Consider the following 24,837-nt stretch of genomic DNA (forward strand, 5'->3'; position numbering starts at 1 on the left):
AGTAAAATTGTCAAAAGTCAACTGTTTTGTTCTTGGAGAAATTAGAGCTTTTTTTGATGTTTTAAGTTCAATTGACGATTTCAATAGTTTTTAGGAATGATTTGAAACATGTTTCATGTTGTAAAGATTGTCCAAAATGAACTCAAAATTGAAAACAAAATTTTTTTTTCTTGGCTACCAGCAAGCAGTAGGATTTTTTTGTTTTTTTTTCTCATTTTTTTTATATCATGAACACATTTTTTTTTTTTGTTTCATGTTTGTTTAGAAGTCCTAAAACCATTTTGATGATTGACTATTAAGAATGAAGTTGTTTGATTGTTTAGATTTTGGTGAAGAAGATGAAGTGGGTTGAAACATGTAATAGATAAGTATTTGGGTTTGTATTATAAATCAGAAAAACTGAAATGGTTAAGGGTGTTGATGAGTGAACGAGAGGTCTCGGGTTCGAGCTCGGCTTGGTGCAATTTTTTTAAAACTGACTCCTAAGGTAGTTTTATACTTTTAAAAACTATTATTATTATTAATATTATTATTATTATCCTTAGGTATTTCTACAATTATTAATTTTACAAAACAAAAGATATATATGTAAATATATTATTACATAAAATATACTAATATTACATAAAATTATGTTTCAACTAATATTATTGATATAACATTAATTAAATATCAAATAAGTATCATAATATATTATAAGAATAATTAATACATAACAAATATATAAACTTAATTGATTTATACTATAATGTGTTAATACTTGATATAGGTTCGTGAATCCGAGACCAACCCTGCATTGTTCAATGTCGTCATATGTATTTTTACTACAAAATACAGTATTGTGAGTTTCATTTACCTTTTTACCCTTTATATTTTTGGGCTGAGAATACATGCGCAACTTTTATAACTATTTTACGAAATAGACACAAGTAATCGAAATTACGTTCTATGGTTGAATGATCGAAACTGAATATGCCCCTTTTTATTAAGTCTGGTAATCTAAGAATTAGGGAACAGACACCCTAATTGACGCGAACTCTAAAGATAGATCTATCGGGCCCAACAAGCCCCATCCAAAGTACCGGATGCTTTAGTACTTCGAAATTTATATCATGTCCGAAGGAGGATCCCGGAATGATGGGGATATTCTTATATGCATATTGTGAATGTCGGTTACCAGGTGTTCAATCCATATGAATGATATTTTTGTCTCTATGCATGGGACGTATGATTATGAGAAATGGAAGTATGAAATCTTGTGGTCTATTAAAATTATGAAATGATTCTTTATGATAAACTAATGAACTCACCAACCTTTTGGTTGACACTTTAAAGCATGTTTATTCTCAGGTACGAAAGAAATTTTCCGCTGTGCATTTGCTCATATTAGAGATATTACTTGGAGTCATTCATGACATATTTCAAAAGATGTTGCATTCGAGTCGTTGAGTTCATCAAGATTATTATTAAGTCAATTATATTTGGATATATTATGAAATGCTTTACATGCCTGTCAACTGTCGATGTAACGAAAGTTTGTCTTTTAAAAACGAATGCAATGTTTGTAAAATTTATCATATAGAGGTCAATTACCTCGCGATGTAATCAACTGTTGTGAATCGTTTGTAATCGATATGGACTTCGTCCGGATGGATTAGGATGGGTCTCTACAAACAGCAGCCTAGTTACTATTGCTATACTATTTCTATTAGGGTTTCCTTCCTGTTCCAGAACCATCACCACTATCTTATGTTTCTTACTCTTGATAAATAACCACCATTCATAGCAAAACCTACAGTTTCCTATTTCATTTCTGTTTTCGAATTTATGCCACTACACCTGAGCACTTGTCCTTTTGAACGACAATTACAAACATAATATACCCCACTTGTGTCTCTTTAGTTAACAATTTCAATATAGAAAAACCCACTTGCTTATAATCAATAATATGGTGTTGTGGTGTGTTATATTTTCCTTTATTTTCCGACAATTCCAAAACCAATATTCCCACTTTATATTAATAATGGTGTAACATGATGATAAAGTTAAATGGTTAATGAGTATCACAAAGAAATTATGATAGTGCCGATAATAAAGAAGATGATGTTAAAAATGATTGGTGATGAACGAAATCCTTCATGACAAGGTATGATGGTTATGTATGATCAAGGTGATGAAATGATTTGAAAAGAAAAAGATTACAAGCATGCCTAGGATCCTAGTATCTGTCAAACACCAACTTTCCAGTTGTTTTAAAATTCACGAGACATATAAATAACTTAAATCAATTTGGACGTGGGCCGTGATATAATAAGGTATTGTACTATAGACTTATTTAATGAACTGGGTCACAAACTGCTACATGGGTTTTGAGGCAACTTGGGCCAAAAACTTACAAAACCCATTGTTGTTGTTTCGGGTTCTTAATCAATGTCAACACAAACACACAAATATTATGTGAGATGATGATGATGACGAGATGAGATGATAATATTGAGGACTAGATGATGAATAAGAAAGATAAAATAATAAAAAAAAATTCGTATATGTATTAAACTAGTATGGATTTTGAATTGGACCGAGAACCAAATTTCTGTTGGGCCGAGAATATGGATAACAAAAATGATTATGGGAATGATAGTGATAATGATATACGTATTATGAAAGTGATGATTATGATAACATTAGATTAAAATTATGATCCATAAATGATGATGTTAATGGATCATGATGATAGTGATGATGATGAGAAGATGTTATAGATGTGAGCGATATTGATGATAATGGAGTTTTAAGTTAAGAGGAAGAAGAAGACAGAAAGCATATTAGTTAAAAGGAAATCAAAAATGGAGTAATGGTTAATGATATTATTGGGTTAGCGGGACGTCACGGGTTCAACCCCGGACTTGGGCATTTTTTTTAGGACTACATCTTTGAGGTAGTTTACTTATTACTTATTATTATTATTATTATTATTATTATTATTATTATTATTATTATTATTATTATTATTATTATTATTATTATTATTATTATTATTATTATTATTATTATTATTATTATTATTATATTATTATTATTATTATTATTATTATTATTATTATTATTATTATTATTATTATTATTATTATTATTTAACTAACACAAAATATTAAAATTTTGATTATTATTATTATTATCATTAGTGTTAATAAGATTATTAAGATTATAAATTTTATTATTTTTATTATTATTATTATTATTATCATAAGTATGAGTATTATTATTAGTAGTATTATTATCATTATAGTTATTAATATAAATATTAGTATCATTATTATTATTAGTAAAATAATTATTTTTAGAATTATTATTATTAGTATACATTAAAATTATCATTTTTATTAAAATTATTATTTTATTAAAGTTATCATTTTATCATTAATATTAAAAGTATCATTTTTAACTCTATTATCATTATTATTATTTTATCATTTCTAATATTATTTTAGTATTAATATAAATTTAATAAACAAAAGATATATATATATATATATATATATATATATATATATATATATATATATATATATATATATATATATATACACACAAAAATGTATTAAATACATATAACATAATAAAATTAATATTTTATCTATTTTAAACATATAAAATAAATATATGAAACATATAGGTTACTAATATAAAAATGATATAACTAATAAAATTCTTATATATATAAATTTGTTCGATTACAATTATGTGTGATAATATATATATAAATGATTTAGGTTCGTGAATCCGAGGCCAACTTGCATTGTTCAGTTCTGTCGTATGCATATTTTTAATACAAAATATCGTATTGTGAATTTCATTTGCTCCCTTTTTAAATTCTTTTGCAATATATATATATATATATTTGGGACTGAGAATACATGCGCTTTTATAACTGTTTTACGAAATAGACACAAGTAATTGAAACTACATTATATGGTTGAATGATCGAAATCGAATATGCCCCTTTTTAGTCTGGTAATTTAAGAATTAGGGAACAAACACCTTAATTGACGCGAATCCTAAAGATAGATCTATCGGGCCCAACAAGCCCCATCCAAAGTACCGGATGCTTTAGTACTTCGAAATTTATCATGTTCGAAGGGAGTCCCGGAAGGATGGGGATATTCTATATGCATCTTGTGAATGTCGATTACCAGGTGTTCAATCCATATGAATGATTTTTGTCTCTATGTATGGGACGTATATTTATGAGAAATGGAAATGAAAATCTTGTGGTCTATTAAAATGATGGAAATGATCGATTATGATAAACTAATGAACTCACCAACCTTTTGATTGACACTTTAAAGCATGTTTATTCTCAGGTAAGAAAGAAATCTTTCGCTATGCATTTGCTCATATTAGAGATATTACTTGAAGTCATTCATGACATATTTCAAAAGACGTTGCATTCGAGTCGTCGAGTTCATCAAGATTATTACTAAGTCAATTATAGTTGGATATATTATGAAATGGTATGCATGCCGTCAACCTTCGATGTAATGAAAGTTTGTCTTTTAAAAAACGAATGCAATGTTTGTAAAATGTATCATATATAGGACAAGTACCTCGCGATGTAACCAAATGTAATGTATTCGTCCAGATGGATTAGGACGGGTCATTTCAGAAATACCCTTTGCTTCATAATATTAGTATGCCGCCTGTTAATGAAACCAATGACCAAGTTCATTGGAAGTCTGATGATGGAGTGCTTCATGACTATTCTGCTGGTGTTGTTTGGGATTCGATACGACCAACGGGCGATGTTGTTAATTTGTTCGTTGTTGTGTGGTTTTCTAAATGTATCTCTCACCATGCTTTTCTTTTATGGTTAGTTATGGGGGAGAGATTAAAAACTCATGACAAAATGAAGAGATGGGAAATTCATAGTAGTATGATTCTTGTATGCCCTTTATGTCAGAATTGTGCTGATTCTCATGACCATCTATTTTTTGGGTGTGGATTTTCTTCGGGAGTTTGGTCTCGTGCTAAACACTTGTTTGATATCCGTGTTGGTAATAACTGGAAGGATGTTGTTAATGTTCTTACTCCGGTGGCTGCTAGGAGATGTGTTAGTGTAGTGGTGACAAAGATTATTTTCACTGCTACAATATATTTCATATGGCAAGAAAGGAACAATAGAATATTCAAGAAATCGCATCGGACATAAGTTAAGCTTTTTGAAGACATCTATGCTACTGTGCGGTTGAAATTGTTATCTTTGTCGTTTAAAAGCTCGCCTAAAGTGAATGGATTGAAGGATAGATGGCGTCTCTAGTTTTAGAGTTGTGTGCTGTCTGGTTGGTGCTTTGTTTTGGTGTTTAGAGGTGTTTATTTTTCTTTAGCCTCAAGGCTTTCTTGTCGCTCCTGAACGTTTTGTTTCATATTTTTTATTATTTTTTAATAATATTCATCGGGGTAACCCTTTACCCAAAAAAAAAAAAAAAAAAAAAAGTTAGCAATTTCTTGCAACTTTTATATCTCGGTGGCATAAGGATCTTGAACAATGACTAAATTAACTTCTATATCTATATAAAGATTTAAAGCTTTTCATAAATTGCATCTCTACCATTCATTCATTTGTCAAAATAGAAAATGATTTCAAAACTGGGATACAACATTTATCTCTCCGTGATAAATGGGAGCTTTTCTCCAGAATTTTTTTCGCGATTCGTTGTCAAGTAACCCGGAATCCACGATTAGTTGCCAAGTAACCCAGGTCAATCCTTGGAGTTTCCTACCTAGTGTGTGTGATTCGCAAATGAGAGTATTCCATGTGAGAATTTGCCGTTAAAAAAAATAAAAAATACGAGAAAATAGTTACTTGTATGTTTTTTATTCAATCGAAGAATAAAAAGCGGAGTGAATTGCCCACCCAGATTAAGGTTATACGGAGTAGTATGATAGTACTATATAAAAAAAAAAAAAAAAAAAAAAAAAAAAAATACTCCGTAGTATGGAAATATAGAGTAGGGGTTGGGGACTTGGGGGGAGTCGGCCCCTTGAAATAATTAAGCGTAAATGTATTGACTTGACTGCTATATTTTTTGTAGTGGAAATAAGACCGACACAAGTATCATATCATATGTAGGGTAGCAATTTCTTGCAACTTGTTATTACTACTATTTATTTATTTATTATTTTTTTTTTTTATATGGTCTCGGCGTACGGATGTTGAACGATGACTAAATTAACTTACTACATCGGTCTTATTTCAATAGGTCAGTATTCCATTTTGGGTTGTCTCATTCTGATAGTCCACTTCCATAAATAGAAAGGAAAGATGATATTTCATTGGTGGATCTGGAGAGAGAAGATATTTCATTGGTGGAGAAATGAAGTTAGTGGAATTTTCTAAAACTACGTGTTTTTTGTCTGTGGACTATTGGAATGAGACGGAGGGAGTATATATAAAGATTTAAAGCTATTCGTAAATTGCATCTCTTCCATTCATTCATTTGTCAAAATAAAAATATTCTAAAACTGGGATACAAGATTTATCTCAAAGTGATTACATTCGATTCATGGTGGTGGGAAGTAGACAACCAACAAGACGAGCTTACTCGCTTGATTCTCACCATTTATGTTCCATGTTTACTGTTCGTACGATTTTCCGTATAGCAGCTGTAAGGTACTAGTACAAAACAATAGCTGCTCAGCGTGTCGCGTATAATGTTGATTGTTGTTTGCCCTCGAGAAATAATCTCTGCAGACCCGGAACACGGATGAGAGATCTGTGGGGTGGCCTCAATCAATCTGAGGATCAATCTGTAATTGATCAGTCTAGCGTATTGCCGCTAAGCCGCTAATGTGCGTTTAGAGTGAGAAAGAACTGTGTGAGAGATAAAGTGTACTTCTCTCTGACTGAAGTTCAGATGTGAAATGTGGTGACCCAGGGGATCTATTTATAGGCGCAGAATGCCAAAAATTTTTGGGATACACGTGTCAATTAATGAGTGGTCCTGTTACACGAAATATCCGGAAGGTCGGTGGCGTGTGTTGATGTGGCTGCGTGCCGTTCACGCGCTGAGTTAAAGGGCTTAAGCATAAAAGCTGCATGCAGGGCTTACGCTTGACGCTGGGCAGCCTGCTGTACGCTGGGCGGCAAACACTGAAAACCCGCCAAATTTTATTATCTTTTATGCTTTTTGATCCATCTTTCTGTATAGAAATTGTGTTTTTATGCGTGTATCCCCTAGGATACATCATTAAGTCTCCCCAGTTTAATGTTTTTATTTTTGCAAAAAATAAAGTTATTAAACTAAAAATAAAATATGCCTTTTTTCTCGAAGACACAAAACTGCTGCAGCCGTCTGCTTTTCTACTCTGATGTCACATTTCAATTATGAAATTGCCCCCAAAATCTTTTTGATTTATTTTCAAAATTTAAATTGTTGTCCAATTGATCTGACCCATACACATGTGTCAATCTTATCTCTTCATTATCAATATACTTGACTATAAATAGCCCGTTCCCTTTTCCTTTTTTCTTTTCTGAAAACTGATTATTTGCTGTGAAGATAACTGCAATTATTCATTTTAGCGATCTGTTAAGTGCAAGGTCAGTGATCAATCATCTTTCTCTTCTGCTTGAATTTTTATTTTTCATACTACCATGGCCGAATCCAGCAGCACTTCTTCCCAAAGAGACAACCGTGATGTGAGCACCATCCCGTCAAGTATTACCGAAGTCGAAATAGATAGGCTATGTATATAGGTAACCTTCGTATTCCTATGTGAGCACCATCCCGTCAAGTATTACTATAGGTAACCTTCGTATTCCTCTCACTGTTTTCCTCCAACAACTTCTATCTCATTATGGGATTGGCCTTAGCCAAATTCATCCACCTGGATTACAAAAAAATGTGCTTTTTGAATTGTACTGTAACGCTGTTGATAAAATTCCCAGTATAAATGTTTTTCACGAGTTATTTAGAACTCGACTGGTGAGCAAATGCTGGTATACATTTGATTGTAAAGCTAATAAAGCTTTCACTGGAACGAAAGAAACCTCTTTAAAAAGATGGAAAGAACCCTTCTTTTTTGTCAACGAAAGGGTTATCCAGGATAATTGGGCAAATATTCGAAAATGGAGGAAAACCAAAATAGGAATAAGTAAATCAATCATACTGTCTGATGATGAAAGACCAACTGTTGAAGAGTGGAAGTCATTGGAACTTCCACAACGTTCATATGCTGATAACGAAGCCATTTTAGTCCGTTGTGGGATGAGTGACAACTGGCGTGCTGGATTTGCACCAGTGCTACACTGGAAAGGCTGTGGTAGGCATTTTATAAATTTGCTATACTTGAATTATGTCATTGTAAAATGTATTCTTATATGCTTTGCATTCAATGTGTTCATATTTTGCAGAAGAAGAAATGCAGGTCTTTAAAGTGTTTAAGAAGGCCAATTTGGATTCCCTTACTGTTACTAACCGGCCAAAAACTGCTGCAGAACTTGAGGCTGACAAAATTAAAGATACTGAATTTGAGGAGTAGTTAAAAAGTCCTGAACGGCCTACAGAAGGAGGCAATGATGATGCTGCACAGCCTTCTTCATCTGATGTGGAAATCATCGAGGCTACTCCCAAACCGTTTGGCGTCAAAAAGACTGGTAAACGCACAAAGCGTGTGTGGAAGCGTGCAGCTGGTAAACTTCCCAACAAGCAAAGAAAAGAAGTATGTCTATTTACTTATGCCGTGTAATAATGTCAATAATATTTGTTAATGCTAATCTGTAAAGTTATTTATCTATGTTGCAGAACTGATTTTGCCAGCAGAGGATGCTGAAACCACTGCTAGTGGTGAGAAGAGTGACAAAGCTGTTGATGCTGAAGAAGATGATGATGAAGAGGAGGATGAAGAAACACATGAGGATAATACCTTTGAGACTCCTCCTTTCACTAACTCGTTAACTTCTACAAGAATAGGTACAACACAATCTTCTTCTTCTTCTCAGCCGCCTTTCATTGTCCCTCTGTCCGGCTTAAGAAGCTTTCTGGAAAATGTTGTTAACAAATCCGACAGCTTTGTCAATTTTCTGAAGGTATATATCACCAGTTAATTCTTGGAAATCTATTCGTATTGTCCACATTGTTTGTAGTTTTTAAATGTATGTTTATCTTGCAGGGAAATACGATTTCTGATCTTTCTTCATCTCTAACTGCAATGACCCTTAAACAAAGTTGCCAATCTACTGCTGCAGCATTGGTACTTCTGAATCACCAAGTACTTCATGGTCTGAAAATGCAAGAGGCTCAAGCAACTCTTGTTGACAATGCTGTCCAGAATGCCAGCAAACTGAAAAGGATGGAAATTGATTTGGACGATGCTAACTTAAAATGGAAAACAGCAGTTGATTTGGCGAAGAAGAAAGAGGAAACACTTCAGCTAATTGAGAAAAAATGTGTTGCTGAGAGATTTGAAAAAGAAAAGTTGATGGAAGAAAAGAGTAAATTATTGAAGGAAGTAGAGGAGTTGAAGAAGTTGCTAGAACACGAAAGGTGTCTTGTTGATGAAAAAACTTTTACTACTGCTGTCTCAGAGAAAAAATTTATTGATTTGAAGCTTGGTATTCCTGACCTTGTGCAAAGGGTATTGAAATCTGATCTTGTTGGTAAAACTTTTCATGAATATCTTATGACCTCTGTAGAAAATGACATTTCTGATGTTGTTGAAGAAATTGTCAACTTTCTTCCAAATAAACCTGATCCATTACCCACCGTAATATCAAAGCATATCAAACCTGACGCCGAGGTCAAACTGCAGGCTGCAATGAGTACAATTTCTTCGTTAAAAATTGTTTCCGTTAAAGAAGTGTGTGAGAAGGAAGATGCTTCTATAAAGGACATCTTAGAAGTACCAATTTGAAAAGACACTCTATAATTCTGTGTGTAATAACATTCTATGTTTTATGTGTTTACATATTTTGAAACTGTTGTGATCCTTCGTGCTTGGCAGTACATATATACATGATTATTGTTAGCTATATAAATCTTTGAGTATCAAATGCCAAAAGTTTTTTTTCCCTTGAACTGATTTCAAAATAGCATATGTGTTAAACTTTCATCTGGTATCCGCTATCCGTCGAGAGTTATTGTATTATCTGTCAATGATATAATGATGACCTTACTGAGTCAAAATTTTTTGCCATTGTATGTTCATAATATATGTAGTTTATCATGATTTATATGCGTATTGCTTAATTTGTTGGTAAAGTATATGTACTCTGATTGGCTTTGCTTGATGGATAAAGCAATATGTTATCCGTCCTCCGTGTTGCATAAGGATATTTGTTATGTAAAGAAGTATTTAAAAATTTGCAAACTTCTTCTTAAGTATAATATGAAGCAAACATAACATTTTATGCCAAGCATAAAAAGTGAGAAATCTGTTTGAAGTAGTTCTGCTTACAGAATGGTTGGTGTTCCGTTTAGCGTGTTGCGCTCAGGTGTTTTGCGGCTTTATAAAATATACTTGTATTTAATTTTTTCTGCTTTCAAAATATAAATGGATTTATGCCTTTGTGATAAACCATTCTGTATGTCATGACATTATGAGATCTTTATTTTTGCCTCGGTGCCCTCTAACGAAGTAAACACTTTACGCTAGTCGATCCCTTGTATCTATAATGTTGACACAAGATCCTCTACCATCGGGGGCATAAAAATGCCTTGCCTTATGTGGTAGGTATGAATGCAATGTTCTACATTCGTAACGCGTATCGCTTTGCGTGAGAAAAGATAAAGTTTTATTGATATTTCATTGCCGCATATACAATATTTTGTGCAACATCTTCCTATGAGGTGATCAATCCCAATCAGAAAACTACAAAAACTGCATTGTGCTTTTGTCAGAACTGAGGAAAATTAAAAAACATGGTAAACAAACTGTTCTGTACGAATCAACAAGCTATTCTGCACAAATGATGGTAATATAATATCTTTCGTGCACCGTGTTGCGTCGTGCGTTTAATTCTCCCACTTTTTTGGCGGTTTGAAATACCCATTCACATCGTTTCTATTAAACAACTGTCTTGACGTCCCTCCTTGAACAAAATTTTCCTGAGCTTCATAAACAACTGATCTCTCCCTTGCCGGTCCAACGTATTCAGAGTATATCACTGCTACACCATTTGGTGTTGGGAACCGCAATTCTGCATGCGGTGTAGATGTGATTGCTCCAAATTTCTGAAGCTTTCGCCTACCAAACAATGCATTGAATCTTGATCTGCCATCAAGAATAGTAAAGTCCTCAATTTCTGTTTGGACTAAAGGGTATATTCCCAATGTTACGTCCAACTTCACTTTACCAACTGCCTTCATTGATTCTCTCCTGATGCCAGCAATTTTCAAGTTCGTGTAGCGAAGCCTATCCTTTATGCTGAACGGATATGCTTTGAAACATTGCAAATATAAAATATCCGCTTCAGTACCAGTATCAGTATATATTCGAGTGATGTTTCTGTTTGCAATTACAACTGAGATAACTACAGGTTCCTCTGATAGACACCAATTTGGAATGGTGTGAAATATGATTGGAGCATACATCCACCTCTCCGTCCTGCGTTCTCCATTTGTTTCATTTTCCTCCACCTCATTCCATATAACCTTGATGTGCATTTCAGGGGTTGGATCCCTTTCATCATTTCTTTCTTCCCTTCTGTTCCAATCACGCCGTCAACCGTAACGCACTTTTCCTTGCCAAGCAAAACGTTTGTTTGGATCATTTCTCCTGTACTTTTTCCCTGGTAAAAGATGGTTTAACTCCCCAGCTTTAATCTTTGCGATGATTTCCCTCATCAACGACTTACAGTTATTAGTATCGTGTCCATATGCTTCGTGGAAATCACACCACTTGTCACTCTGTGGTCCCTGATGCTCTTCCATTGGTGGTGGAGGGTGAAATATTTCCTTAACCGGTTCTGTGAACAAGATCTCTTTTGGAGTTTTAGTTAAAGCCATGATAAGTGGATGACTATCTAATGGCTGTCGCTGGTGATAGTTGTCATTTAGATGATTATTTCCCCTCCAACCGTGTTGCTACTTCTGATAATTGTTCTCATATCCACGTTGTCTATGATAATTGTCATTCCTATTCCGTTCTCTGCCATGCTGCCTGAAGTTTCTTTGATAATTATCCACTCTTGAATATCCCATTTCTCCTGCTCTCAAGTGTTTCTGAGCAATAACCAATGCATGAAGCAATGTTTTTGGTACATCATAACGCAACGCGTGAACCAATCGTGCAAAACGTCGTTGATCAGGACAAAATATAAACCCTAAAACAAGCTGAGATTCTGGTATGTCTGGTATCTTTTGATACTCAATAGTATAACGCTTCATGAAATCACTCAGTGATTCATTCTGGTGCATTGTTATCTCATGTGCATCAAGATGTGACAACGTACAGCTTCTTAAGCTTTGATATTGCATCACAAATTTTGCCTTTAAATCAAGGAAACTGGTAATACTCCTTGGTGGTAAACTAGCAAACCACTCTCTCGCCATTTTCTGCAGTACCATTGGAAACATATGGCACGCAGTTTCATCTTCCCAATGCTGTAATCTCATAACACCTTCAAACATGGTGAGAAAGTCTTCTGGATCTGTTGTGCCATCATAAACACCGATAGATGGAATTCCCAAATTTCTTGGTAATTGATCATCTGCAATTCGAGGGATAAAACACTGTGTTGACTCTGCCATTGCTGGCAGTTTGATAGCTTCATCTCCAGTAATCAAAGCAAACAAATTATCTACAGCCGTTGCACGGATGGCTGGTTGTGCTAATTTCAGCTTATATCTTGATGGTACCGTCTTGGTCAAAATTCCATCCAGTAACTTTCATGACATTTCCTCAATCATAAAGAACTGCTCGTCTTCTTCTCCAAAATTCCAGTCATCTTCCACAAAACCGTCATCATTGTGTTGATTCTCAGTATCATCAACCAAAGTATTCAACTGATTGAATGTAACGACCCTGGACTTTTCCAACGTTTAATTATTAATATTTATTATTAATGCTTGCGTATTAACGAATGTATTTTATTACATTTACTTGTCACCGTACTTGACTTTACATGCCCCGACACGTCTTAGTGACACACGAACATTTCACGAATAATATTTCGAATATTATTTACATTCATGATTAAGTTTTATTAATCATTTTTAATTAACTAAGGTTACTAGTTAATTACTTGGGCTTTGTTGGATTTATTTGTTAATTACTTGGACTTGGGCTTTTATTAATGTTAATGGACTTAGAAGCCCACCATACACACTTAAATGGACTAGTTAGCCTATCATTAAGCTAATGAAGTATTAAGATTAAGATTAAGGATTAACTAGTTCATGGAATCTAGTTACTTACACAATTACATCTAGTTCCCATGCAAGTAACCTTATTACCAACTTTTGAGCCAAATACATGAAGGATCTAGTGGACATTTTCCTTCCCCTTCCCCTTGTGAAAACCGTCGGCACCTAGGGGGGATAAGGAGTTCAAGTTTTTTTTATTACTTATTACTTGTATCCATTTCACTCTCACACACTCTTCATTTCATACTTCCATTTCTCTCAACATTTTCTCTCTCTTTCTCTCAACTTGTAAGTAACATGTTCAAGTTTTTCTTCTTCTTTTCTTTGCTTTGAAAACCGAAACATACATACATTATCATCATCATTTGCTTGTTAATACTTGTTCTTGTTTGTTGCTTAACTACTTGTAGTTGTTTGTTGTTGATTAAGAACCAAACTTTATAGTTTGTTCTTCATACCATCTTGTTCATACAAGAACATACAAGAACCTAACTTTCTATTTATGGTTCTACACTTAGTGTTTTAAAGAAAGAAAGTTAATGTTGTAAAATCATACTTGAATTCATGTTTGTAAACTTAAAGTTTACTTTCTTAAAGATCAAGATCTTGGCTTGAATCTTTAAAGTATGAACAACCATGAACTTGTTACTTGTTTATTTAGTTTATTTCTTCATTTCAAGCACTTTTAAATTCGTGATTTGTTGTTATAATGGTCAAGTATTACAAGTTAATCTTGATCTCATACTTTCTTGAACAAAAAGCTAACTTTATAAGTTCAAGAACATGGAAGTTTAACTTTCTAGTTACAACTTCACATACATATGAAAGATCTAAGTTTCTATAGCTTATGGTCTACTTATTTTGTCATAAACAAAAGCTTGAAAGCTTACATATACTTTACAAGATGAAAATCTAAGTTTTATAGCTTATGGTTTCATTAAAGTAAAGATTCAAGTGTTATTACTTAGGATTTAACTTACTAACTTTAGATCTAGACTTTTGGGTCTTGGATCTTCAAGATCAAACTAAGAACTATGTTCTATAACTTAAGATCTTGATTAGTTAGTTTACTTTCAAATTTGTAGCTTAATATTACTTTTAGAGTTCATGTATGTGTCGGATCTAAGATCTTGATGTAACTTTGGTTCATCAAACTACTTGCAACACTTAATTGAGTTGTGCTACTTATCTTAGACTTACACTTGTGTTATGATGGTTAAAACTTGGTAAAGATGATGTAAACACATCAACGAGTTGTACACTTGAAGCTATATGCATCAAGGATGAGAACCGTGATGAACGTCAAGCACCAAGAACCCACCGGAACCTACTGTTTACTCTTTTATGGAACTGATCAGAATACCTGGGCTACTGTAAAGTTGATTTTCAGTTAGATCTATTCGATTAGATAATTTTTCATTTAAGACTCGCCTTAATCCGAGTTATGGTTTAGGATCTATGGCCCTCCGAACGTCACTATGTCCTTTTAACGTTGTGCTGAAAATTCTGACCTACTCGCACTTAAACCGTCACCACGGTCAAACAAAGACGAGTTTGCTTCTGGAATTTTTACAGCAACTAAAGGACTTATATACAGAGCCATGACCACTGGTCTCACCTCATTTCAGTAGGTATAGAGGCCGTGGTGACTGACCGAAGTCAGCCTTTGTTTTAAACTCTTTTTCTAGAATGAAACATACTTTATACTTTTGTTTGATGATGAATGATGATGACCCTTAAGACCTAATTTACATACATTTAAACCTAATGGGACGATTTACTGACTTAGTAATATTTGACTTAGGTTGAGAACTTTCCGAACCTACATACTTGCTTACTTCCCGACTCAACTTTACTACTACTTTACCACTGTGAGTTATAGCATCCCTTTTTTACTTTAACTATTTGGGACTGAGAATACATGCGTGTTTTACATTTTACATACTAGGAACAAGTACTTAAACTTATATATGTGTGGGTTATACAATGGCATAAACATTCCCTTTAGCTCGGTAACGTTTAGTCATTGGTTTTTGAACCGGTGAACGTGAATCTTAGATATGGATCCATAGGGTTTGACATCCCCACTCGGGCTAGTAGCGCTAGCATTTAATGGGTGTTTAATACTTTGTAAACATACGCACTCGCCAAGTGTACTTTCAGGGGGTTATAAACGTTAAGTTAGTTACCAAGTGCCCACGGTTAAACATATACTTTATCATACTTTTTTGAAACGCTCTTTGTAGCACTAAAATCTCGTGGCCTACCTTACATTACTGTTATACTTAAACTATAGCTCACCAACCTTTGTGTTGACGTTTTAAGCATGCTTTTCTCAGGTGCTTAAGGTTGCTTGCTTCCGCTGTTGTACTAGTCTTGCTGTAGACACCCGCTGCTTTAGAGATGTCACCGCATGAACGTTTATCTTGCATTCATAAACTTATTTACTTTTGAACAATGATTTGTAATGACCTAAGGGTCATGTACTATTATCTTTGCTTCTAGTCATATAAGCATACTTTTGGTTGTAAAACAATTGACATTGGTTATGACATCAGCTTTTATCATGAATGCAAACTTGTTTTAAAAATGCATATAGTTTTTGACCTTGTAATGATCCTGTTGTTGATGATTCGTACACGATGGTTTTGTACGGGGCATCACATTGAATAACTTGAATAACTGTGATTTTGAAATTGACTTTCCTTTGTTGTTATGCTTAACATTCATATCAGATGTCTTCTTAAAAGAAACATTGTGCGTTCCTCGCCTGGCTTTCCACATTCCTCCACTAGAACTTCCCATCAATGGTTTTCTCAATCGTGGTATGGTTTCGCGCACTTGGTCATCTGTGGTACCAGTGTGTAATTGGTCCTCTTCCTCCATTGAAGTTTCTTCAAGAGTTAGCTGATCCACTGGTATATTCTCAATGATGTTTTCATCGACTGGTTCGAGTGCTGTTTTTGTTGAGGTTGTTTCAGTTGCCTTCATGCTCTTGGCGTTTTTGTTTGTCTTTGAGATGGATGGCGCCATTTGTTGGTACGATTTTCCGTATAGCGGCTGTAAGGTACCAGTACAAGACAATAGTTGCTCAGCGTGTGGCGTATAATGTTGATTGTTGTTTGCCCTCGAGAAATAATCTCTGCAGACTCGGAACACGGATGAGTGATCCGTAGGGTGACCTTAATCAATCCGAGGATTAATCTGTAATTGATCCGTCTAGCGTATTGCTGCTAAGTGGCTAATGTGCGTTTAGAGTGAGTAAGAACTGTATGAGAGAGAAAGTGTACTTCTCTCTGACTGAAGTTCATATGTGAAATGTGGTGACCCAGGGGGTCTATTTATAGGCGCAGAATGCCCGAAATTCTCGGGATACACGTGTCAATTAATGAGTGGTTCTAGTACACGAAATATCCGGAAGGTCAGTGACGTGTGCTGACGTGGCTGCATGCCGTTCACGCTCTGAGTTAAAGGGCTTAAGCATGGAAGCTTCCTGCAGGGCTTACGCTTGATGCTGGGCAGCCTACTGTACGCTGGGCGGCAAACACTGAAAATCGCCAAATTTTATTATCTTTTATGCTTTTTGATCCATCTTTCTGTATAGAAATGGTGTTTTTATGCATGTATCCCCTAGGATACACCATTATTTACTACTTATATGGTACAAGTGGATGCTCTACTACACCAAAAACCCCAAAACTCTGTTACCACCAGACCATATGGCTTACCAATTCTAGGCTACCTCTCATTTTTTTGGCTCCAATGTTCATGAAATATTCACCTCTATGGCTAATAAATACGGCCCAATCTTCAGTTTACGGCTTGGAAGTAAACTAGTTGTGGTAGTTAACACCATCGACCTAGTGAAGATTGTGGCTCGTGAACAGGACCAGATTTTTGCCAACTGAAATGCTCCAACCACAGCTGTAACCATCACTTATGGAGCCACAGACGTTGTATGGTTGGATAGCAACCCAAATTGGAAGAATATGAATAGGATTTTAGTAAGCCAAGTTCTAAGAAACAAAAATCTCAATACGCTCCAAAGTTTCAGAAGAAATGAAGTGAGGAAGGTCGTAAATGAAGTGTACACTAAGTTAGGAGCAAAGATCAATATTAACCAAATTGCTTTCAATACATCACTAAATATTGTAACCAGCATGTTATGGGGTTATACCAAACCTGTTTATAATATAGATGAGTTTCGAGATGTGGAGTTCAAGATTATCGAGCTACTGGGAGCTCCAAACATCTCCGATTTCATCCCAACATTATCAAGGTTTGATATAAATATATTGATCATATTTTTAATTGCATGATAGAAGAAAAGATAAAAGCGAAGCGCAAAATTGGAGAGGATGAATTGAAGGACACTTTGCAAACCTTACTAGATCTTAAAGAACAAATAAATGATCCAACGACGTTTAACATGACACATATTAAGGCGTTACTACTCGTAAGCATTTCTTTAAAAATTTTTATTATCCTTTAATGAAAACAGGACTTTTAGTTCTGAATTTATTTTCTACCTTTATACTGAAAAGGAATATTAGTGTCACTTATAGAACATAGTGGTTGGAGCATCAGACACAACATCAACAATGGTAGAATGGGCGATGGCTATGATTTTAGCTTATCCAGATGTCATGAAAACAATTCAGGAAGAGTTAACAGAGGTTATTGGTATGAACAATATCGTTGAAGAATCTGATATTCCTAAAGTAACATATTTGGATGCAGTCGTGAAAGAGACTTTCAGACTACACCCTGCAGTTCCTCTACTAATCCAAAGATCCCAGATGAATCCTGCAATGTCAACGGATACACAATTTCGAAGGGTACTATTGTCTATATCATTGTTTGGGCAATCCACCGAGATCCGAGTAACTGGAAAGATCCGTTGGAGTTCAAGCCCGAAAGGTTCTTGAACGGTAAATGGGATTACAATGGAAATAATTTCAAGTTTATGCCATTTGGATCAGGGAGAAGAATATGCCCAGGAATCGTAGTCGGAGATAAGATGTTGATTTATGTATTAGCATCGCTTTTGCATTCTTTTAACTGGAGCTTACCAAAAGATGAAGAGTTTTAACTTACAGACGATTTTGGAATAGTTGCCAAGAAAAGGAACCCACTGATAGCTATACCCTCTAAACGATTATCTAGTGCAAGCCTCTACAACTGAGTAATTTGTTTGAACTAATTGAAGTAATAACTCTTAAGCAACTTATGTTTGTAAGGATAGTTTGTAATATTATATGTCTACCATGTTTATGAGGTTTCACATGTTTTGCATCCATATCTTGTTTCAACGTGTAGACATGTATGTTTGATTCAAAATGAGTAATCCATAACAGGTTGTAGCATGGTCCGTCTGTTGCCAACATAGTCCAATAATTCCAATATAATAAAATTATAGGTCATAATATGTTGAATAACACTTGTATCCCTTGTCACACATCTTTTTCATTAAGGAAGTATTTCAATCCCTGAAATACTAAATGGCCATCCTCAAAAATGCAATGAAGTTTCTAGGCTACATATTGATGAATTCAAAAGTTTGTTTGGATCTTAAAATGTGTTACAATTAAAAGCCTAGTCGTAATGTATCTATTGATGAGCCGATTGGTATGTTTTTTCTATTACTAGTACATGGATGCGGACATAGATTAGCATGAAGAAACATTTAATCAGTTTGGAGAAATTAGTGAAACGATCTGTAACACCCCGTTTTTCTAAACATGACGCTTCTGGCGTCATACGGAGTCCAAGGATAGGTGTTTGAATCGTTAGGACGCATTTACTTAATCACATTTGACTTTGGATGTTTTTAAAAGTGAAATTAGGTTTGATCAGGTCATCTATCACGTTTCAAAGGGGTATGTCGCGTCCCAGCACGTCGCGTATCGCGTTTAAAAGTAACGAGAACGCGACAAGCTGAAAACCCCCATCCCTGTATAATCTGTCGCGTCTGAGTGATCCTGTCGCGTTTGGGGAGGTCGCGGATCGTGATGCCTTATCGCGGAACGCGATACGTTGACAGTTCAGGTATCAAACTCGAATTGAAAAGGAATATTCGAGGGTGTTTGGGTCTTTTCACATCTTGGACGGTTTGAGGGCCACATATCTGGCCAAAATCTTATCCCCATCTCATTTTCTTCATTTTCTTTCCCTTTCGCTCACACACTAAAACCTTGAGAGAGAGTAAAAGGTTTAGAGAGAGAAAGCTCGAATCGGGGAAGAAGAAGAGTGTTTCGGGTGAAAGCTCAAGTGTTAAAGTTGTTCATCTCGTTCTTGGCTACGTTGTGGTTGTATTGGTAAGTCTCAACTCTGAATTTCATCTTTATGAATTGATATTCAAGTTAGGGTTTTGAGCTTGTTAATTGTAAAACCCATTTAGATGATGAAGTGGGTTTATGGTGACTAGTTATTGTTGATACTTGGCGGGTTTCGGGTTGGTTGACGTTTTGGCCTTGATTAGGATTTGATTTTGGGTATAATCACTAGTGTTAGTGATTATGGAAGTGTTGGAACCTATTTGGGTGTAATTGGTTGACTAATTTTGAAATGGGTCAAAATTAGGGTTTATGTGTCAATTTGGGCAAGATAAGTGTTCAACACTTATGATTTGGTTTAATTGGTGTATTAGGACCATTCTCACTTGTGTTAGTGATTATTGGTTACTTTGGGCGCGGTTTTGCTTGGAAGTGCATTTGGTTCGAAATTGCACTAAGTGTCAATTTGGGTTGGTTTGTAAATCCACCCTAATTGTGTTGTTTGTTATGTGATAAATGGAATAGGTACATTCCATTGGAAAATTTTGATTTTGGTTTTGCATCCATCAAGATTTCAAGGTGAGTGTCACTATACTATGTGCATATATATGTATAGGATGGGTACGGGTTGGGTGAAGTGATCCTCGGCGATAGAGCTCACTTCACATATAGGTGGATTTGATGGACTTGCCTAATAGGTCCAATTGGCATAGTTGTGCGTTGGTTGACCACCTATGGAGAGGTGCACACTTCGTGTGTACATTGTCATATGGGCTTGTGATGTGGATTATACAACCCCGATGTCGAAGGGTTGGTATTAAGTTGTAATTTATATAACCCCGATGGCGAAGGGTTGGTATTTGAGTTGTGGTTGAGTAACCTCGATGATGTGGATTTTCATTTGGGAGGTAATCACGTGTGTAGATTCGGTCATCTTATTGAGGTAGTGGTCACGTGTGGTGCGGATTCACTAAGGCTCGTGTAGTTTCAGCCAACCTCGATGTTGGCATGGTATTAAAGATAGTAGTCGCGTGTGGTGCGGATTTACTAAGGCTCATGTAGTTCGGCCAATCTTCATTTTGGTATTTGGTATTTGGCTTTCGGTATTGGGTTAAGGGGTTAACCTTGGGCGGTTTACGCTTTGTTATATATATTGTCGTATTGTTGTGATGTAGTTAACCCTCCGAGTGTAGCTCGATGGCGTTGTACATATCGTTGTTGGTGTACTTACTTTGTTGTGATATTTTAGCTTGTTGTATAGCGCTCGTACGGTATGCTTAGATTAGCTTGCCTTTATGCTTGGATGCTCCGGTATGTGCTATTTTATTATTATAGTGTGGCGTGCCCATTTTATGCATACATTTTTATGTAATATATTCTCACTCACTAAGCGTTAGCTTACCCTCTCGTTGACTTTATTTTTATAGGTTCGCATGATGGCGGCAAGGGTAAGTACCGGGTGTAGTGACCCGAACTTTTCCATGTTTATATATATTAATTGAGATTGATATTTACATGATTAAATGTTTCCAACATGTTAAGCAATCAAACTTGTTAAGACTTGATTAATTGAAATATGTTTCATATAGACAATTGACCACCCAAGTTGACCGGTGATTCACGAACGTTAAAACTTGTAAAAACTATATGATGACATATATATGGATATATATATAGTTAACATGATACTATGATAAGTAAACATATCATTAAGTATATTAACAATGAACTACATATGTAAAAACAAGACTACTAACTTAATGATTTTTAAACGAGACATATATGTAACGATTATCGTTGTAAAGACATTTAATGTATATATATCATATTAAGAGATATTCATACATGATAATATCATGATAATATAATAATTTAAAATCTCATTTGATATTATAAACATTGGGTTAACAACATTTAACAAGATCGTTAACCTAAAGGTTTCAAAACAACACTTACATGTAACGACTAACGATGACTTAACGACTCAGTTAAAATGTATATACATGTAGTGTTTTAATATGTATTTATACACTTTTGAAAGACTTCAATACACTTATCAAAATACTTCTACTTAACAAAAATGCTTACAATTACATCCTCGTTCAGTTTCATCAACAATTCTACTCGTATGCACCCGTATTCGTACTCGTACAATACACAGCTTTTAGATGTATGTAATATTGGTATATACACTCTAATGATCAGCTCTTAGCAGACCATGTGAGTCAGCTAACATATGTGGGAACTATCATTTGGCAGCTAGCATGAAATATCTCATAAAATTACAAAAATATGAGTAATCATTCATGACTTATTTACATGAAAACAAAATTACATATCCTTTATATCTAATCCATACACCAACGACCAAAAACACCTACAAACACTTTCATTCTTCAATTTTCTTCATCTAATTGATCTCTCTCAAGTTCTATCTTCAAGTTCTAAGTGTTCTTCATAAATTCTACAAGTTCTAGTTACATAAAATCAAGAATACTTTCAAGTTTGCTAGCTCACTTCCAATCTTGTAAGGTGATCATCCAACCTCAAGAAATATTTGTTTCTTACAGTAGGTTATCATTCTAATACAAGGTAATAATCATATTCAAACTTTGGTTCAATTTCTATAACTATAACAATCTTATTTCAAGTGATGATCTTACTTGAACTTGTTTTCGTGTCATGATTCTGCTTCAAGAACTTCGAGCCATCCAAGGATCCGTTGAAGCTAGATCCATTTTTCTCTTTTTCAGTAGGTTTATCCAAGGAACTTAAGGTAGTAATGATGTTCATAACATCATTCGATTCATACATATAAAGCTATCTTATTCGAAGGTTTAAACTTGTAATCACTAGAACATAGTTTAGTTAATTCTAAACTTGTTCGCAAACAAAAGTTAATCCTTCTAACTTGACTTTTAAAATCAACTAAACACATGTTCTATATCTATATGATATGATAACTTAATGATTTAAAACCTGAAAACACGAAAAACACCGTAAAACCGGATTTACGCCGTCGTAGTAACACCGCGGGCTGTTTTGGGTTAGTTAATTAAAAACTATGATAAACTTTGATTTAAAAGTTGTTATTCTGAGAAAATGATTTTTATTATGAACATAAAACTATATCCAAAAATTATGGTTAAACTCAAAGTGGAAGTATGTTTTCTAAAATGGTCATCTAGACGTCGTTCTTTCGACTGAAATGACTACCTTTACAAAAACGACTTGTAACTTATTTTTCTGACTATAAACCTATACTTTTTCTACTTAGATTCATAAAATAGAGTTCAATATGAAACCATAGCAATTTTATTCACTCAAAACGGATTTAAAATGAAGAAGTTATGGGTAAAACAAGATTGGATAATTTTTCTCATTTTAGCTACATGAAAATTGGTAACAAATCTATTCCAACGATAACTTAATCAACTTGTATTGTATATTATGTAATCTTGAGATACCATAGACACGTATACAATGTTTCGACCTATCATGTCGACACATCTATATATATTTCGGAACAACCATAGACACTCTATATGTGAATGTTGGAGTTAGCTATACAGGGTTGAGGTTGATTCCAAAATATATATAGTGTGAGTTGTGATTAATACTGAGATACGTATACACTGGGTCGTGGATTGATTCAAGATAATATTTATCGATTTATTTCTGTACATCTAACTGTGGACAACTAGTTGTAGGTTACTAACGAGGACAGCTGACTTAATAAACTTAAAACATCAAAATATATTAAAAGTGTTGTAAATATATTTTGAACATACTTTGATATATATGTATATATTGTTATAGGTTCGTGAATCAGCCAGTGGCCAAGTCTTACTTCCCGATGAAGTAAAAATCTGTGAAAGTGAGTTATAGTCCCACTTTTAAAATCTAATATTTTTGGGATGAGAATACATGCAGGTTTTATAAATGATTTACAAAATAGACACAAGTACGTGAAACTACATTCTATGGTTGAATTATCGAAATCGAATATGCCCCTTTTTATTAAGTCTGGTAATCTAAGAATTAGGGAACAGACACCCTAATTGACGCGAATCCTAAAGATAGATCTATTGGGCCTAACAAACCCCATCCAAAGTACCGGATGCTTTAGTACTTCGAAATTTATATCATATCCGAAGGGTGTCCCGGAATGATGGGGATATTCTTATATATGCATCTTGTTAAAGTCGGTTACCAGGTGTTCACCATATGAATGATTTTTATCTCTATGTATGGGATGTGTATTGAAATATGAAATCTTGTGGTCTATTATTATGATTTGATATATATAGGTTAAACCTATAACTCACCAACATTTTTGTTGACGTTTTAAGCATGTTTATTCTCAGGTGATTATTAAGAGCTTCTGCTGTCACATACTTAAATAAGGACGAGATTTGGAGTCCATGCTTCTATGATATTGTGTAAAAACTGCATTCAAGAAACTTATTTTGTTGTAACATATTTGTATTGTAAACCATTATGTAATAGTCGTGTGTAAACAGGATATTTTAGATTATCATTATTTGATAATCTACTTAAAGCTTTTTAAACCTTTATTGATGAAATAAAGGTTATGGTTTGTTTTAAAATGAATGCAGTCTTTGAAAAACGTCTCATATAGAGGTCAAAACCTCGCAACGAAATCAATTAATATGGAACGTTTTTAATCAATAAGAACGGGACATTTCAGTTGGTATCCGAGCGTTGGTCTTAGAGAACCAGAATTTTACATTAGTGTGTCTTATCGAGTTTGTTAGGATGCATTAGTGAGTCTGGACTTCGACCGTGTTTACTTGAAAAATGATTGCTTAACAAATTTTGTTGGAAACTATATATTTTTAACATGTGAATATTATGTGATATATTAATCTCTTAACGCGTTTGATATTATGTGATAGATGTCTACCTCTAGAACAAGTCCCATTGACTCACCTAATAATAATGAAGAGTCAAATGTAAATTGGAATGATTCGTGGACTGATTCACAAGTTCCCGAAGAGGAACCGGAAGAAGAGTCGGAACCGGAAGAAGAATCGGAACCGGAAGAAGAATCGGAACCGGATGAAGAAATAGAACCGGTGGGGGAAATAATAAAACGGTTAAGTAAAAGAAAATCCTCAACCAACCGACCAAGGTTAATCATGGTCAATGGTGTTTCCGCCAAGGAAGCAAAATAT

The 24,837-nt window shown here is 34.4% G+C and overlaps 1 protein-coding gene and 1 pseudogene across 1 annotated transcript; both read left to right on the forward strand.

Annotated features, from left to right (window-relative positions):
- Positions 1-4,693: 4,693 nt before the first annotated feature.
- LOC139888580 (uncharacterized) lies at positions 4,694-5,209 on the forward strand. The gene has a single exon (XM_071871582.1). It carries the CDS (start codon positions 4,694-4,696, stop codon positions 5,207-5,209), a length of 516 nt encoding a protein of 171 aa, XP_071727683.1.
- Positions 5,210-6,220: 1,011 nt separating this feature from the next.
- On the forward strand, positions 6,221-18,549 carry LOC139888581 (geraniol 8-hydroxylase-like; annotated as a pseudogene).
- Positions 18,550-24,837: the final 6,288 nt, after the last annotated feature.

This window comes from Rutidosis leptorrhynchoides, chromosome 2 (genome assembly GCF_046630445.1).
Source record: "Rutidosis leptorrhynchoides isolate AG116_Rl617_1_P2 chromosome 2, CSIRO_AGI_Rlap_v1, whole genome shotgun sequence".
NCBI lineage: Eukaryota > Viridiplantae > Streptophyta > Magnoliopsida > Asterales > Asteraceae > Rutidosis > Rutidosis leptorrhynchoides.

What these genes read in the sequence shown, in the direction of transcription:
- LOC139888580 (XM_071871582.1), top strand. Translation starts at nt 4,694, where the DNA reads ATGCCGCCTGTTAATGAAACCAATGACCAAGTTCATTGGAAGTCTGAT.